This window comes from Zophobas morio, unplaced genomic scaffold, assembly GCF_036711695.1.
Source record: "Zophobas morio isolate AGI-343-1 ecotype UQ-CSIRO unplaced genomic scaffold, CSIRO_AGI_Zmor_V1 ptg000030l, whole genome shotgun sequence".
Taxonomy (NCBI): Eukaryota; Metazoa; Arthropoda; class Insecta; order Coleoptera; family Tenebrionidae; genus Zophobas; species Zophobas morio.
The window spans coordinates 2,933,698-2,953,194 of NW_026972135.1; the positions used below are offsets into that span (position 1 = coordinate 2,933,698).

Genomic DNA, 19,497 nt, shown 5'->3' on the forward strand with positions numbered 1-19,497 from the left:
GTTCGATTTTTAAATTTTTTCGACTTTTCATTCGACTTTAAATTTCTGGATTTTTAAATTTTTTGATGTTTTTTGATGTATCGAAGAGAACAAAAAATATAGTAAGATGTAGGAACTAAATACAGGGTGTTCTATTTAAAAAACTGAAATATCGGTAGTTAAAAATTCTAATGTTTAAAAATTCTTTTATAGTCACTCTGTATAATCAAATTAATTTAATTGATACCCCAACAAAGTCACAGATTATAAAAATCACCCTATTGTATTTTTTTTAAACATTTGCATTGAGACATTTTGGTAACGTCAGTTCAGAAATGCAAAAATAAATTATGGTTTTATAAAGCCTACAACGAGACCAATCAAAGTATATAAAAATATATAGGGTGTTACATTTTAATATATCTATTAATTAAGGAGATATTGAGGATCGGGTTCGTAGTTGAAATAGAACACTCTGTATATATATAGGTAACGGAAAGAGAGCTGAATTGTGCATGCAAATTAAGAAAAGTATATGAAAAAGCACTCAGTGATAAACGTAAAATAAGTAAATAAAAAACTATAATAAACTAAGAAGAACTTTTTTCGAAAATTCGGAAAAATTTTTCAAAAGCGAAATTATGAGACAAGACGCTAGAATAGTTAAGATTTACTTTCCAATGTTTTCAAATAAAAACCGTAGAAACTCCTCTTTTTACGAGATTTCTCAGAAAAGTATAAATAAAATTACAACTACAAATCAAAATAGTGATAACGTATTATTTATGTCAAATGTCGTCGGTATACCGGATACCGACAATTACTTTAAATACATAATATGCCTGATAAGAGGTTCGGGCTCTACTCACGCATTATCAATTTCGTTCAATATAGTGGGTATTATCGGAATACCCTGTCATTACCCAAATTATAGTCTATAATGAATCACCGGCTCGAAAAACCACAACCACATATTTATAAGTCATAAAGCATTAAAACTGACATTTTACACCAAATTAACAACTGAAATGAATAATATTAGTCATAAATCACCCGAGGGTCAACGAATCAACAGATAATAATATAAGTGTGAATCAGAGAATTTTCAAAATGTCGGTCAACGTACACAAGATGACAGAAATGACCTTCAATAAGATCGTACTATTTATTTGTAACAAAAGTTAAGCTCTTGGAAATTTCTAAACCAAAACTCGGTCAGAAGTGGAATTACTGAAACAGGTAGAAAGTGGACTAGCACTAGACCGTCGTAGGAAGACAGACATTGATTTAGAAAAAAAAAAATTGTATCTACTACTACTTACACAATAAATCGTTAGCAGCCACAGAAGTCGTGGTAACTTTCGCTGTGGTAGCCTTCACCGTGGTCGGCCTTGACGTAGTAAACCGCATGATAAAGACCTCATCATCATAGTCCCTACCCCCATTAAACCCTGAGTTATCCCCGAGGAACGGATTCTGGTTATTGAACCTTTTCCCCCCATCCGCACCTCCACCTCCCGGGAAAGAATTTTCCCAGTTTTTGCCTCCGTTGGGACCGTTTCCCAAGAACGGATTTCCGCTTCCTATGACGTTGTTGCCGGGGTTGAAGGGGTTGCTTGACAGAGGTTGCACTTTGACGAAGCGGTGGTTCAGGGTTACCGTGGTGACCACACCGGTGAATCGGTTAACTGGAAACCAGTCTTTTTCAATGAAAACTTTAGTAGGCGTAGGGGGAGGCGAGGTTAGTTTGGCTAACTTACATGTTAGTGGGGGGCCTAGGCAGACGTCTTGGCCGTTCACGGTGATTTTGGTCACTTTGGGCGGGATGTTTTGCCAGCGGGGGAAGTACACGCGGTATTCGATGGGCATGCGGTTGCGGATGTTGTCGACCACTTGGTTGCGGGGGGTGCCGAGCTCGATGCGGCCGTTGAAGTTCTTAAATTTAAGTTTGTTTAAAAATTATATTTGGAATTAACAAATTTGAATTTTTTTATAGACAACTTTTTCAAAAATGAAAAAAAAATTTTTTTGACGATTTTCGAAATTTAACTAAATATTTTTTCTTGTAAACCTCGAATTAATTTCCATGTATAACTTGAAATCATCGGCCAACGTAAGTTTATTGCCGGGAATAGCGTCAGGAAGATAGTCAATAAAGAGCAAAAACAACAAGGGTCCTAAGTTCGATCTCTGTGGGACCCCAGAAGATAGAATAAATGTTTAGAGCCAAAATTTCTGTATTTCACAAATGAGATTCTACCGGTCAAATAAGAGATTAAAAGTTCCAATAGCGGATTTGTGAAGCCAATATTAGTTTTTCTCGACTTTTCAATTTTTCGATATTTTAACTTTTCAATTTTTAAAATTTTAGATTTCGCGATTTCTAGATGTTTTTTTTCCTTTTTTTTTTATGCTCAATTACTCGATTTTTAAATTTTTCGATCTTTGAAATTTCAAAATTTTCAATTTTTCGATTTCTCAATTTCTTGCTTAATTGTTTTTTTTTTTCATTTTACCATTTCTCGATTTCAATGTTTTCAATTTTTCGATTATCTATTTTTCGATTTTTGATGTTTCAATTTTTGAATTTTAAAATTTTCGATTTTTCAGTTTTTGAATTTTTAAATTTTTCGAATTTTTAAATTTTAGATTTTTCAGTTTTTGATAATTCGATTTTTCAGTCCTTCGATTTTTCGACTTCTCAGTTATAGATTTTTAAAATTCTTGACTTTTCGATATTTCAATTTTTCAATTTCTTATTTTTTCTATTTCCCAATTTATTGAGAATTTGATGTTTCAATTACTCGACTTGTCAATTTTTCAATTTTTTAAACTCTAACATTTCTAAATTTTAAATTTTTCCATTTCTCTATTTCTCGCTTAATTGATTTCTTTTCATTTTCCCATTTCTCGATTTCAATGTTTTCAATTTTTCGATTCTTACATTTTTCTTCCATTTTTCGTTATTTCAGTTTTGGGATTTTGCAATACATATTTGGTTTCTACAGTTTTCCGATTTTAAAATTTGATTTTTTTGATTTTTTGATGTCTCGATTTCTCTATTTATTTATTTGATATTTTAATTTTTTAATTTCTAAGATCTTAGATTTTTGGATTTCTCGATTTTTGCGTTTTTCGATTTTTTAAGATTTCGAATTTTTAAGTTTCAGATTTTTCAGTTTTTCGATTTTCCAATTTTTCGTCATTTCAGTTTTGGAATTTTTCAATTTCTCGATTTTCCGGCTTTTCAATCCTTCAATTTTTCGGTATTTTAATTTTTCGGTATTTTAATTTTTCAATTTTTAAAATTTTAGATTTTTCAATTTACCGATTTCTAGATGTTTTGATTTTTCAGTTGTTCGACTTTTTACTTTGTAAATTTTTCAGTCTTACAATAATTTTGTTTCAATTACTCGCTTTTTAAATTTTTCAATTTTGCAATTTCTGACATTTCTCAATTTTCAATTTTTCGATTTCTCTATTTCTCGCTTACCTAATTGATTTTTTTTTTCATTTTCCCATTTCTCGATTTCAATGTTTTCAATTTTTCGACTTCGATTTTTTGATTTTTCGTTTTCTCAATTTTTCAATGTTTCAATTTTGGGACTTTGCACTATTTCGATTCTTCACTTTTTCTATTTTTCAATTTTTCAATTTTCTATTTTTTAATTTTTTCAATTTTTCGATTTTTTGATGTTTCAATTTCTCGATTTTTCAATTTTTCAGTATTTTGATTTGTCAATTTTTAAATTTTCGATTTTTCAGTTCTTGAGTTTTTTAATTTTTCGAATTTTTAAATTTTAGATTTTTCAGTTTTTGATAATTCAATTTTTCAGTCCTTCGATTTTTCGACTTCTCAGTTATATATTTTTAAAATTTCAGATTCTTCGATCTTTCAATTTTTCGATTTCTTATTTTTTCTATTTCCCGATTTATTGAAATTTTGATGTTTCGGTTGTTGAATTTTTCGACTCTTCGATTTCTCAATTTTTCGACTTGTCGAATTTTTTAATTCTAAATTTTTCAGCTTTTCAATTTTTCGCCTTTTCGGTTTTTCGATTTTCCAATTATTCGATGTTTTGATTTTTCAATTTTTCGATTTCCCAATTTAGCGTCATTTCAGTTTTGGAATTTTTCAATTTCTCGATTTTTCGGCTTTTCGATCCTTCAATTTTTCGGTATTTTAATTTTTCAATTTTTAAAATTTTAGATTTTTCAATTTCCCGATTTCTAGATGTTTTGATTTTTCAGTTCTTCGACTTTTTACTTTGTAAATTTTTCAGTCTTTCAATTTTTTTATGCTTCAATTACTCGCTTTTTAAATTTTTCAGTTTTTTAATCTCTAACATTTCTAAATTTTCAATTTTTCGATTTCTCTATTTCTCTCTTAATTGAATTTTTTCATTTTTCCATTTCTTGATTTCAATCTTTTTTAATTTTTCGATTTCGATTTTTTGATTTTTCGTTTTCTCAATTTTTCAGTGTTTCAATTTTGGGACTTTGCAATATTTCGATTCTTCACTTTCGATATTTTGATGTCTCAATTTCCCGATTTTTCAATTTTTCAGTATTTTAATTTTTCGACTTTTCGGGTTTTCGATTTTCCAATTATTCTGTTTTGATTTTTCAATTTTTCGATTTTCCAATTCTTCGTCATTTCAGTTTTGGAATTTTTCAATTTCTCGATTTTTCGGCTTTTCCATCCTTCAACTTATCGGTTTTTTTAATTTTTCAATTTTTAAAATTTTAGATTTTTCATGTTTTCGATTTCTAGATGTTTTGATTTTTCACTTCTTCGATTTTTCAATTTTTCAAATTTTTAAATTTTAGATTTTTCAGTTTTTTAATATTCTGATTTCTCAGTGTTTCGATTTTTCGACTTGTCGGTTTTAGATTTTTAGGTTTTCCTTTTTTTCGATGTTTTAATTTTTCAATTTTAAAAATATTTGAGATTTTTCAATTTACCGATTTCTAGATGTTTTGATTTTTCAGTTCTTCGACTTTTTACTTTGTAAATTTTTCAGTCATCCAATTTTTTTGTTTCAATTACTCGATTTCTAAATTTTTCGATTTTTCAATCTCTGACATTTCTAAATTTTCAATTTTTCGATTTCCCTATTTCTCGCTTAATTGCTTTTTTTTCATTTTCCCATTTCTCGATTTCAATGTTTTCAATTTTTCGACTTCGGTTTTCGACTTCGATTTTTTGATTTTTCGGCTTTTCAATGCTTCAATTTTTCGGTATTTTAAGTTTTCGTCATTTCAGTTTTGGAATTTTTCAATTTCTCGAGGGACCATATTTCCCTACAAAAGTTTTAAAAATAAAGAAAAAATGAACCAAAAATTTGGAATCGAAAACTAGAAAAAATTGCAAATCGCAATAAAAAACTGAAAAAATGTAACTTAAAAATTAGAATATGTACAATTTGAAAGATTGAAGAAATAAACTAGAAGATCGAAAAATTGAAAAATCCAAAAATTTAAAGGCTGAAAAAATTGAAATTGAAAATTAGGAAAATGCAAATAAAAAAATTAAAGAAAGAAAATGAGACATCTATGACCTGAAAAATCTAAAACTTGAAGAACCAAAAAATAAAAAAATCAAAAAATTTAGAAACAGAAAAATCGAAAATTTGAAGAATTGAAGAAACGAAATGTAAAAAATAAAAAAAATCAGAGAAGAAACAACAAAAAAATGAAAGAACATCAAACAATTCAAAAATAGAAGAGTTGAAAAAACGAAAAATTTAAAAATCAAAAAAATTGAAAAACTGTAAAATTGTAAATTGAAAAGTAAAAAAATTTAATTTGAAAAATTAAAGAAACAAAAAAATAGGATCGAAAAATTGAAAAATCCAAAAACTGAAGAAACGAAAAATTATAAAATGAAAAAATTTCAAATTGAAAGTTAAAAAAAATACAAAACAAAAAATTGAAAATCTAAAAAATTGAAACAGACACCTAAAAGTTTGAAAAATTGAAAACTAGAAAAACTAATAAATAAAAATCTTCAAAAATCAAAAGTTAAAAAACTGCAAAATTCGGACTGAAAACTAGAAAAATGCAAATCGCAACAAAAATAGAAAAATCGAAAATCTGAATGATTTCAAAATTGAAAAAATGAAAAGTAAAAAATCCAAGAATTCAAAGATTAAAAAACCAGAAAATTTTAAATTGAAACCTCGAAAAATTGCACATCGAAATATTGAAGAAACAAAAAACTGGAAGAAAATCGCAAAATTCAAAAAACGAAAGTTGAAGAAACAAAAATTAAAAAATGAACAATTCAAAATTTGAAAAATTTAAAAATTGTAACTTGAAAATTATAATTACTTATATAATTCAGTATAAAAATGAGATATTTGTTATGAAATTAAAAAAATAAAATTGTGAGAACACCATACCATTGTTATAAGTCATAAATTTGAATAATAATCTACATTGACACACTTTTTGACGTCCGAAAAATCCCTACGGTTTCTACAAATTAAACCGTATGAATTTTCATTATTTTTAGGCGACCAACAAGTTAGTCATCAGATAAAAGACCCAAATCCATTGTTGTCTCAGTTCTAGTTAAGGTAATTCCCTATTTTTCCACATCACATGACATTGCATATTAAAATGCAATGTTAAAATAGTTTATTGCATAAACACAACCCAAAAGGAAGTTCACATCCGTTTGAAAAAGTCGATAATAATAATAATTGTAGTAGAATTCAATGCAGTTTGTGTATACACGATTAATATAAAAGTCGTCTGCCAAAAACTAAGTATATTTCAGTCAGAATTACTTCGGGCAGCTCATTAACAAATAATGCGAACAAACGGGGCGTCAAGCTTAAACCCTGGGAAACCCCAGAAGGTGGAGTGAAAGGTTCAAACATGAAACTACGATATCTAACATACATAATGCTCTTTGTTTGGTGGGTATGATTGGTATAAATAAAGTACCGCTCAGAAAAAAAATAGTAACTGTTAGTTTTTTTTAAGCAGGATGTGGTGGTCACATTCCTTGAAAACCTCAATGTAAATAACGTTTATTTGCCTTTGTTGTCTATAACTTCGGAAATGAACTGGGATAACCGGACTGCAATTATTATTAATTCATTTGTACAGTATTTATTTGTCGGGGTTCTCCTATATATATTGCGAAAAAGTAGGTGTTTTGGGAAGGGTTAATGTGGATCCTCATATTTCCATCAGGCAAATGCACGAAAAAAAAGTTATGTCACTTCCGGCGAAACTGAAACTAATACTAAGCCAATAATCTATCTGGTTTTGCGATTTTTCAGTTTTGTGATTTTACAATTTTTAAATTTTCCATTTTTGCAATTTTTCAATAAATATATATATCATTGAAACTGAAATTTTAGGAAACAAAAATAAAAAAAAAACTAAAAATTTTAAAACAAAAAATTGGAAAATTGTAAAACTGAAAAATCGAAATATCGAAAAACTGAAAAATTAAACCACGAAAAATTGACAAATCGAAAAATGGAGGGATTAAAAAATCATAGACAATTCAAAAAAACAATTTTAATCAAACTGCAAATTTGAAAAAATACAAGGTTGGGAAATTGAAAAATCGGATAACAGAGAAATGAAAAAATCAAAAAATGAAAAACGGAAATTAAAAAATTAAACATTGAAAAATCAAAGCTCAAAATTTGGATCGAAAAACTGAAAAATTTCAAACTGACACATCTAAAAATTACAAATAGAGAAACTGAAATATTGAAAACTTTTAAAAATTGTTAAATCAAAAAATTGAAAAAAATAACATTAAAAATGGAAAAATTTTAAATAGAAAACTTAAGAAACTGAAAATTGAAAAAAACTGACGAATTTAATATTCACTGCTCAAAAAACTGGAATCGAAAAAACAAGACACTAAAAATAAAAAATCGAATATTGAAGAAACGAAAAATTGAATAATTATTATCGAAAAACCAAAATCTGCAAAACTGTAAAATCGCAAAATTGGAACATTTCAGTTTTCGATTCATCAATTATAAATCCCATTTTTTAATTTTAAATTTTTGTTTTTCGGTTGAACATTGTTTCGACTTCAGTTTTTCGATTTTTCAACTTTGGAATTTTTATATTTTTTAGTTAGATTAGATTTTGAATTTGTTTGATTTTTTAAGTTTTCAGTTTCAATTTTTCGATTTTTCAGTTTTGCGATTTTACAAATTTTAAACATTCCAATTTCGCAATTTTGTACTTGAAAAATTTTAAATGGAAAAATTAGGAGTTTGTAATGTAAAACTGAGAAATCGAAATATCGAAAAATTAAAAAGAAAGATCGAGAAATCGAAAAATCGGATAACAGATAAATGAAAAAATCAAAAATTGAAAACAGGAAAATAGAAAAATTGACAAATCAAGAAATAAAAAATCGAGAAGCCGAAATTTTGAAAAATTGTAAAATCTAAAAATTGAAAATCAAAACATTGAAGAAACGAAAAATTATAAAATTCAAAATTTGGAAAATCGAAAATTTAAAAAAACTAAAAAATTGAAAAATGCTAAAAATACAGAAACTGAAAAGTTGGATAATCATTGGACGATCGAAAAATAGGAAAATCAAAAATCTTTTAGCGAAAAATTGAAAAATTAAAAATGAGAAATTGAAAACTCGAAAAACTGAAAAAACGAAAACTTGAAAAATGGAAAAAAAATAGAACTGAACATTCAGAAATTGAAAATTTTAAACAAAAGAATAGAAAAATTAAAAACTGAAAAATCGAAAAATTAAAAGAAAAGGAAAAAATTGGAAAATTGTAACATTAAAAATCGAAAAATTTTAAATAAAATAATTAAGAAACTGAACATTGAAAAAAACCTAAAGAATTTAAAATTCACTGCTCAAAAAATTGGAATCGAAAAAAGAAGAAACTAAAAATAAAAAATCGAATATCGAAAAAACGAAAAACTGAATAATTATTATCGAAAAACCAAAATTGTAAAATGGCAAAATTGAAACATTTCAGTTTTCGATTCATCAATTATAAATCCCATTTTTTAATTTTAAATTTTTGTTTTTCGGTTGAACATTGTTTCGACTTCAGTTTTTCGATTTTTCAACTTTAGAATTTTAATCTTTTTTTTTAGTTTTGCGATATTGAAATTATTTTATTTTTTCAAGTATTCAGTTTCAATTTTTCGATTTTCCAGTTTTGGGATTTTACAAGTTTCGTACTTTCCAATTCTGCAATTTTTCGTTTGTCAATTTTTCAATAAATGTAACTGCAATTTTGAGAAACCAAAAAATTAAAAACAAATTAAAAAGGAGCCCATGAAAAATTTTAAATGGAAAAATTAGAAAGTTGTAAAACTGAGAAATCGAAATATCGAAAAATTATAAAATTAAAATACGAATCATAGAAAATTCAGTAAACAACTTTCATTAAATTGCAAGTTTAAAAAATCGAAAAATTAATAAAAATCGAAAAATTGCAAAGTTGTAAATTTGAAAAATAGAAATATATATATACAGAAGCTGAAAAATCAAATATCGAAAAATTAGCAATAAAAAATCGAGAAATTAAAAAACCGAAAAATAGAGAAATTGAAAAATTGGTAGACTGAGAAATTGAAATATTGAAAATCGAAAAGTTAAAAAGTTCGAAATGGACTACTTAAAAATTTAAAATTAAAATGAAAGATAAAGAAATCGAAAAATCGTATAACAGAAAAAATAAAAAATCGAGAAACCCAAATTTTGAAAAATTGTAAAATCTACAAAATTGAAAAAACGAAAAATTTTAAAATTCGAAATTTGGAAAGTCGAAAAATCGAAAATTCCAAAAACTAAAAAATTGAAAAATTTTGAAAATAGAAAAACTGAAAAGTTGGATAATCATTGAAAGATCGAAAAATAGGAAAATCAAAAATTTTATAACCGAAAAATTGAAAAATTAAAAATAAGAAATTGAAAAATCGAGAAAATGGTAGAATTGAACATTTAAAAATTTAAAATTTGAAAACTGAAAAACTGAAAAATTGAAGCCTGAAAAATCGAAAAATTAAAAAAAAAATGGAAAAAATTGATAAATTATAATATTAAAAATGGAAAAATTTTACAATTAAAAAAATCAGGAAACGAAGAATTGAAAAAATCGAAGAATTTAAGATTCGGTGCTTAAAAATTGGAATCGAAAAAAGAAGAAACCAAAAATAAAATATCCATAAAACGAAAAATCGAATATTGAAGAAACGAGAAGTTGGAAAAGTAAAAACATTAAAGGTCGAAAATTCGAAACAATGTAAAGCACATAAATTGAAAAATAAAAATAGAGAAATTGAAAAATCGAACAATTATTATTATCGAAGATCCAAAATCTGAAAATCGCGGAGTTGTTACATTGAAACATCGAAAAATTAAAAAATCGAAAAGTCGAGAAAACAAAAATTTTAAAAATGAAAATTTAAAAATGAAAAATTAAAACACGAAAAATTGAATCATCTAAAAATTGAAAGATTGAAAAATCATGAAAATTCAAAAAACTACTTTAATCAAATTCCAAGTTTGAAAAATCGAAAAATTGAAAACCAGAAGATTAAAAAATTTAGAATTGTTAACCATAAAAACCGAAAAATTGCAATGTTGTAAATTTGACAAATCGAAAAATTAAAAATTAAAAATCGAGAATTTGAAAAATTGAAAGATCGAGAAATTGAAAAATCGGATAACAGAGAAATGCAAAAAACAAAAATTGAAAAACGGAAAATTGAAAAATTAAACATTGAAGAAACAAAGTTCAAAATTTGGATCGAAAAACTGAAAAATTTACAATTGACAAATCTAAAAATTAAAACTAGAGAAACCGAAATTTTCAAAAAGAAACGAAAAATTGTAAAATCAAACCTTTTATAATCGAAAAATTTAAAAATTAAAAATGAGAAATTGAAAACTTGAAAAACTGAAAAAACGAAATCTTGAAAAATGGAAAAAAAAATAGAATTGAACATTCAGAAATTGAAAATTTTAAACAGAACAATAGAAAAATTAAAAACTGAAAAATCGAAAAATTAAAAAAAGAAGGAAAAAATTGGAAAATTATAACATTAAAAACCAAAAAATTTTAAATAAAATAAATAAGAAACTGAAAATTGGAAAAAACTAAAGAATTTAAAATTCACCGCTCAAAAAATTGGAATCGATGAAAGAAGAAACTAAAAATAAAAGATCGAATATCGAAGAAACGAAAAATTGAATAATTACATATTATCGAAAAACCAAAATCTGCAAAATTGTAAAATAGCAATATTGAAACATTTCAGTTTTCGATTCATCAATTATAAATCCCATTTTTTAATTTAAAATTTTTGTTTTCGGTTGAACATTGTTTCGATTTTAGTTTTTCGATTTTTAGATTAGATTTTGAAATTTCTTAAGTTTTCAGTTTCAATTTTCGATTTTTCAGTTTTGCGACTTTACAAGTTTTAAACTTTCCAATTTCGCAATTTTACACTGGAAAAATTTTAAACGGAAAAATTAAAGGTTGTAATGTAAAACTGAGAAATCGAAATATCCAAAAATTAAGTTCGAAATCGAGAACTTAAAAATTGAAAATTAAAATGAAAGATCAGGAAATCGAAAAATCGGATAACGGATAAATAAATAAAATCAAAAATTGAAAAACGGAAAATAGAAAAATTGAAAAATTTAAAATCGACTAATCAAAAAATAAAAAATCGAGAAACCGAAATTTTGAAAAATTTGAAAAATTGTAAAATCTAAAAATTGAAGAAACGAAAAATTATAAAATTCAAAATTCGGAAAATCGAAAATTTAAAAAACTAAAAAATTGAAAAATGTTATAAATAGAGAAACTGAAAACTTGGATAATTATTGAAAGATCGAAAAATAGGAAAATCAAAAATGTTATAACCGAAAAATTGAAAAATTAAAAATGAGAAATTGAAAAATCGAGAAAATTGTTGAATTGAACATTCAAAAATTTAAAATTTGAAAACTGAAAAATTGAAAAATTGAAGCCTGAAAAATCGAAAAATAAAGAAAAATGAAAAAAATTGATAAATTGTAACATTAAAAATGGAAAAATGTTACAATTAAAAAAATCGAGAAACGAAAAAAGAAGAAACAAAAATAAAACATCGATAAAATGAAAAATCGAATATTGAAGAAACGAGAAGTTAGAAAATTTAATAGTGGAAAAGTAGAAACATTAAAGGTCGAAAATTCGAAACACTGAAAAGCACATAAATTGAAAAATAAAAATAGAGAAATTGAAAAATCGAATAAATATTATTATCGAAGAACCAAAATGTGAAAAACTGTAAAATCGCAAAGTTGATACGTTGAAACATCGAAAAATTAAAAAATTGGAAAGTCGAGAGAACAAAAATTTTAAAAATGAAAATTTAAAATTGAAAAATTAAAACACAAAAAAATTGAATAATCTAAAATTTGAAAGATTGAAAAATCATGAAAATTAAAAAAAACATTTTAATCAAATTGCAAGTTTGAAAAATCAAAAAATTGAAAAACCAGACGATTCAAAAATTAAGAAATATTAGCTAAAAAATTGAAAAATTGCAAAGTTATAAATCTGAAAAATCGTAATATAGAGAAGATGAAAAATTAAAATAAAACATCGAGAAATTGAAAACTCGGGGTAACAGAAATGAAAAAATCTGAAATCGAAAAACGAAAAATTGAAAAATTGAACACCGAAGAATTAAAGCTCAAAATTTGGATTGAAAAACTGAAACATTTGAATTGACAAGAATCTAAATATTAAAAATCTAGAAAAATTGTAAAATCTAAAAATTGCAAATCAAATAATTAAAGAAACGAAAAATTGAAAATTTTAAAAAATATAAAATTGAAAAATTTTAAAAGTAGAGAAATTGAGAAATTGGATAACCACTCAAAAATCGAAAAATTGGAAAATCAAAAATTTTATTACCGAAAAATCGAAAAAATATAAAGTTCGAAATCGAAAACTTACGAATGGAAAATTAAAATGAAAAAATCAAGAAATTAAAAAATCAGATAACAGAGAAATGAAAAATCAAAAATTGACAAACGGAAAGTTGAAAAATTACACATTGAAAAACCAAATATCAAATTTGGATCGAAAAACTGAAAAATTGTAAAATCTAAAAATTGGAATTCTAAAAATTGGAAATCAAAAAACTGAAAAAAAGAATTTGGGCAGTCCAAAAATTAAAAATTTAAAAAATAAAAAAAATGTTTAACAAGCTGATAACCAATTTATTATTCTAACTGCAGTTTTGAGAAACCAAAAAATTTAAAAAAGTTAAAAACGAGCACTTGAAAAATAAAATGATAGACCGACTAATTGAAAAATCGGATAACAGAGAAATGAAAAAAATCAAGAATTGAATAACGGAAGACTGAAAAATTGGGCAGTGAAGAATCAAAGCTCAAAATTTGGATGGAAACACTGAAAAATTTAAAACTGATAACTCTAAAAATTAAAAATCGAGAAACTGAGAAAAATCGTAAAATCTAAAAAGTGAAGATCAAAAAAGTGAGGACACGAAAAATTGAAAAATTCAAAATTTGGAAAGTCGAAAAATCGAAAATTTAAAAAATTAAAACATTTTAAAAATAGAGAGACTGAAAAGTTGGATAATCATTGATCAAAGATCGAAAAATTGGAAAATTAAAAACGAGAAATTGAAAAATCGAAAAACCAAAAAAAAAAACATTTAAAAATCCGAAAATTGTAGAACAATTGTACGTTCAGAAATTGAAAATTTGTAAACAGAGGAACTGAAAAATTAAAAACTGAAAAATCGAAAAATTAAAAGGAAGAATAAAAAATGGGAAAATTTTACATAAAAAAATTAAGAAACGGAAAACTGAAAAAATTTAAGAATTTAACATTTAGTGCTCAAAAAATTGGAATCGATAAAAGAAGAAACTAAAAATAAAAAATCGAGAACATGAAAAATTGAATATTGAAGAAACGAAAAACTGAAAAATTCAAAAGTAGGAAAATCGAAAAATTTAAAATCGAAAATTCGACAAAACAATAAAAAGCAGAAAAATTTTAAAATAGAGAAATTGACAAATCGAATAATTATTATCGAAAAACCAAAATCTGAAAAACTAAAATCGCAAAAAATTATAAAAATGTGCACTTAAAAAATTTTAAATGCAAAAATCGAAAAATAAAAAAATTGATAAAAATTCAAAAAACAGCTTTAATCAAATTAAAAGTTTGAAAAATCGAAAAACTGAGAAACCAGATAATTTAAAAATTAAGAGTTGTTACTAAAAAATCGAAAAATTGCAGAGTTATAAAACTGAAAAATTGAAAATCGAAAAACTGTAAAATCGAAAGAAAAATCGAGAAATTGAAAAATCAAGAATTGAAAAATTAAGAAGTTCGAAATCGAGAACATAAAAATGAAGAATTTAAAAGAAAGATAGGAAAAATGAAAAATGGGATAACAGAGAAATGAAAAAACCGAAATTAAAAAACGGAAAATTGAAAATTTGAACATTCAAGACTCAAAGCTCAAAATTTGGATCGAAGAACTGAAAAATTTAGAACTGACAAATCTAAAAATTAAAAATCGGAAAACCGAAATTTTGGAAAATCGTAAAATCTAAAAATTGTAAATCAAAATTTGAGAAATTAAAAAATCATTGATAATTAAAAAAACAACTTTAATCAAATTGCAAGTTTCAAAAATTGGAAAAATCAGACAATTCACAAAATTAAGAATTGTTAACTAAAAAATCTAAAAAAGCAAAATTGTAAATTTGAAAAATCGAAAACTTAAGAAGTTCGAAATCGAAAACATGAAAATGATAAATTAAAATGAAAAAATTAGGTAAAACCGAAAATTGTAAAATGGAACACGGAAAAATCAAAATTCTAAATTTGGATCGAAAGACTGAAAAATTTAAAACTAACAACTCTAAACGGAAATTTTGAAAAAGTTGAAAAAGCAAAAAATTGGAAATTACAAAATTTGGAAAGTCGAAAAATCGAAAATTTAAAAATTTAAAAATTGAAAAATATTAAAAATAGAGAAATTGAAAAGTTGGGTAACTATTGAAAGATCAGAAGAAAAAAAAACTGAAAAATTTAAAATTGACAAGTCTAAAAATTTAAAATCGAGAAACCGGAATTTTTAAAAATTAAAAAAAAATTACAAAATCGAAGAATTGAAGAAACGTAAAGTAGGAAAATTCAATATTTCGAAAGTCCAAAAATCAAAAATTTAAAAAACTAAAAATTTAAAGATTTTAAAAGTAGAGAAACTGAAAAGTCGAATGATTAATGAAAGATCAAAGGTCGAAAAATTGGAAAATCAAAAGTTTTACAACTGAAAAATTAAAAATAAAAATTTGAAAAATCGAATAACTGAAAAAACGAAACATTGAACATCAGAAATGAAAAACAGAAACTGAGAAATTGAAAACTGAAAAATGGAAAAATTAAAATTAGGAATCGAATTGAAACATTCTAACATTAAAAATCGAAAAATTTTAAAATTGAAAAATTGAAAAAACTGAAGAATTTAAGATTCAGTGCTCAAAAAGATGGAATCGAAAAAAAGGAACTTAAAGTAAAAAATCAAGAAAATGAAAAATCGAATATTGAGGAAACAAAAGATTGGAAATTTCAAAAGTGGGAAAGTCGAAACATTTAAAATCGAAAATTCGAAACAATGAAAAGCAGAAAAGTTAAAAAATGCAACAATCATAAAATTGTAAAGTTATAGAAAATTCAAAAAACAACATTAATCAAATTGCAAGTTGAAAAAACGAAAAACTGATAAACCAGACGATTCAAAAATTAAGAACTGTTAACTAAAAAATCGAGAAAGTTGTAAATTTGAAAAATCGAAGAAATATAGGTAGAGAAGTTGAAATATCAAAAATTGAAAAATTAAAAATAGAAAATCGAGAAATTGACAAATCGAAAATTCGAGAAATTGAAAAATCGGAAGATTGAGAAATTGAAAAATCAAAAAGCGAAAAATTAAAAAAAGCGAAATCGAGAATGTAAAAAAGGAATATTAAAATGAAAGATCGAGAAATTGAAAAATCGGAGAACAAAGAAATGAAAAAAATCAAAAATTGAAAAATTGAATATTGAAGAATCAAATCTCAAAATTTGGATCAAAAAACTGAAAAATTTAAAACTGACAAATCTAAAATTAAAAATCTGGAAACTGAAAGTGAAGAAATTGAAAAACTCAAAATTGCGAAAGTCGAAAAATTGAAAATATAAAAAACTAAAAAATTGAAAAATTTAAAAAATAGAGAAACTGAAAAGTAGGGTAATCATTGAAAGATCGAAAAATTGGAAAATTAATGATTTTATAACCGAAAAACTGAAAAATTAAAATGAAAAATTGAAAAGTCGGAAAACTGAAAAATCTAAACATTCAAAATCGAAAAATTGTAAAATTGAACAGTCAGAAATTGAAAATTTGGAAAATTATAAACTCAAAACTCGAAAAATTAAAAAAGGAACAAAACTGAAAAATTGTAGCATTAAAAAATGGAAAAATTTTAAAATTAAAAAATTCAAGAGACGAAAAATTGAATAAATTGAAGAATTTAAGATTCAGTGCTCAACAAATTGGAATCGAAAAAAGAAACTAAAAATTAAGAATTGAAAAAATGAAAAATCGAATACTGAAGAAAGGAAAAATTGGAAAATTGAAAAGTGGGAAAATCGAAAACTTAAAATCGAAAATTCGAAATACTGAAAACCAGAAAGAATGAAAAATCTAAAAATTTAAAAAATAGAAAAATTGAAAACTCGAATAATTAAAGAAACAAAAACTGAAAAACTGTCAAATCGCAAAATTGTTACACTGAAACACAACTTTAATCAAATTGCATGTTTGAAAAATCGAAAAGTTGAAAAACCAGACGATTCAAAAATTAAGAATAGTTAACTAGAAAATCGAAAAATTGCCGTGATCGAAATATAGAGAATTTGAAAGATCAAAAATCGAAAAATAAAAAAAAAAGGGAATTTGAAAGATATAAATATGAAGAAAATTAAAATGAGAAATTGAAAAGTCGAAAACCTGAAAAATCCAAAAATTAAAAAAAGGAATAAAATTGAAAAACTGTAACATTAAAAATAAAAAAAATTTAAAATTAAAAAATTCAAGAGACGAAGAATTGAAAAAAAATGAAGAATTTAAGTGCTCAAAAAATCGGACTCAAAAAAAGATAAAAATAAAAAATCGGCAAAATGAAAAATCGAATATTGAAGAAACGAGAAAATCGAAAATTCGAGACGATAAAAAGCAGAAAAATTGAAAAATCTAAAAATTTTAAAAATAGAAAAATAGAAAAATCGAATAATTATTATCGAAAATTAAAATCTGAAAAACTGTAAAATCGCGAAATTGTTGAATTGAAACATGGAAAAATTGAAAAATTGAGGTCGAAAAATGAAGAAGCGAAAAATTAAAATTCGAATAACTGAAAAAACAAAAATTTGAAAAATCAAAACTCGAAAAAGTGAAATGAAAAAATAAAAAAAGTTATTTTATCATAAACAGATCATTTTAAATCGGACGAGGGTTCAATTCTTGTTGACACAGCATAACCTAGCGAAAGTGCAGCCACAGCCTACCCATATTCAAGTAGGTAGTAGGTAACATTGTGATATTTAAATGAATTAGTTAATTAAAAAGTACTGCGTTGTACTTGTACACCTGAACAGAATTTTATTTGTATAAAGACAAACTGACAAATCCTTGGGTGCTAAGTATAGTTCACACTAAAAGAAGAGTACGACCAGTCCAGAGGTAATAAAATCTTGAATTTCCAAGAACCGATTTTTACGTAATTTACGTAAGTACGCACTCGCGTATATAATTTAAATTCCAGACACACAAAATTTCAAATTTTAGCATCACAAATTGAGCGCTGGACACGCAAAACCACCATTTTAAAGGCCAGAAGTGTGTCTTTGATACAGTTATGTAAAAACAAGGTGAATAAGACGCCCCAGAGGCAGTCCGCTTTATATTCGCAACCATCAATCCCCAACGTCGTGACTTATCTCCATCTTTTTTTACTTCGATTAATATTTAACAGGATGTGTACGTATTTTAATAAAGAACAATTCGCTTCGACCTTGAACCATCGAGTGTTAAATGACATAACAATCTATTTGTTTAGCAATAAATTTAAATTAATCGCACACTCACATCAACACCACATACAAAAAATAATAAAAAAAAATAAATAAAAGTCCTCACCTGTACTTCATTACCGACGCTTAGTTGCACCAAAAGCTCGACTTTGTTCTCATCGAAGGGATAGACCCCGATCTTCCCATGAAGCTCCCCGTTCTGGTCCATCTGGTACTGGAAGGTCCTGGGACATGGGCTGTCGTACAGCTGGGATCGCACGACCACGAGCATGGCCACCAGGACAGGGAGGGTTTTGGGTGAATTCATGAAAATCAGTTCGAGGCACATTTTCGTGTCACTTGCTCTGGCACATTTTTACTTTTAGGTGGCAGGTTCTGGAAACGTGAAGATGGTAAGTTGGTGATTGGTGCCGGTTGAGTGGTGACATTGATGACATTTGGTTCCGGACGTTGAGCAGAGATGTAAACGCTTGAAAAAGCTAGCTCGGAATTTCTAGGAGGATCTAATCGGAATTAGAGGTGTTATTTGTGTTTTTGCTGGGTGTAGTCATCGATCATATAAGCGATAATTTTGGTACCACCCACGAGGATCTGGGTGCTTTTTTTATTAGCACTTGATTTGCATCAAGGAAATGGTGCCGACGGTACAATATTGAAAGTTCTATTTGTGTGAGGATTAGCGGCTTCAATTTAAATTGAGAAAATTGTATTGTTTTTTCCAAATTGGTTATTTTTTCAAAATTACGCCCAATTATTGACATTTTCGAAACTTCGCTAAATACATTGTCTTGTAGATTTAGAGCTCTAGAACTCACTTCCGCCATCGTTTCTTTGATAAGTGCAAACAGTTTTTCCGAAATCGTCAAATTTTTCGATGTTTCAATTCTACAATTTTCAATTTTTAAATTTTAGAATTCTGAATTTTTCAATTTTCCGATTTTTTTGTGCTTCGATTTCTCGATTTTTCAATTTCTCGATCCTTTAATTTTTCCATAATTCGATATTTCGACTTTTCGATTTTTCGGTTTCTCAATTTTTTACTTTTTTGATTTTTCAGTTTTTCAGAATTTTTAAGCTTTACACTTTTGAATTTTTCAGTTTTTCGAGTTATTAATGTTTCGATTTCTCTTCTCGATTGTCAATTTTTCGATTTTTTTGACTTTGCGCTTTTGTATTTCTCTATTTTTCTATGTTTTCAATCTTTTCGATTTTTCCGTTCTTCTTTATTGCTATTTTTCAATTTTCTGAGTCAAAATTTTTCATTTATTTTTCGGTTTTTCCATTTTTCAATTTTTCGAATTTTCGAACTTACATTTTTGAGTATCGATGCTTCGATTTCTTGTTCTTCCGATATTTCGACTTCTTTGGGCTT

At 25.6% G+C, this 19,497-nt stretch overlaps 1 protein-coding gene across 4 annotated transcripts in view; it reads right to left on the bottom strand.

The window, feature by feature from the left end:
• The window catches only part of LOC135138311 (proclotting enzyme-like), a 69,472-nt gene that overhangs the window by 21,765 nt on the left and 28,210 nt on the right, over positions 1-19,497 (bottom strand). For 3 of the 4 annotated variants that reach the window (XM_064068260.1, XM_064068259.1, XM_064068261.1), the window contains exons 2-4: positions 18,232-18,500; positions 1,740-1,914; positions 1,302-1,679 (exon numbers count right to left, since the gene is read on the bottom strand). In XM_064068260.1, the coding sequence (XP_063924330.1) occupies positions 1,302-1,679; positions 1,740-1,914; positions 18,232-18,453 (775 nt within the window). In that variant the 5' untranslated portion in view covers positions 18,454-18,500. The remainder of the gene's footprint in view (positions 1-1,301; positions 1,680-1,739; positions 1,915-18,231; positions 18,501-19,497) is intronic. The other variant, XM_064068262.1, reaches the window with a different exon arrangement.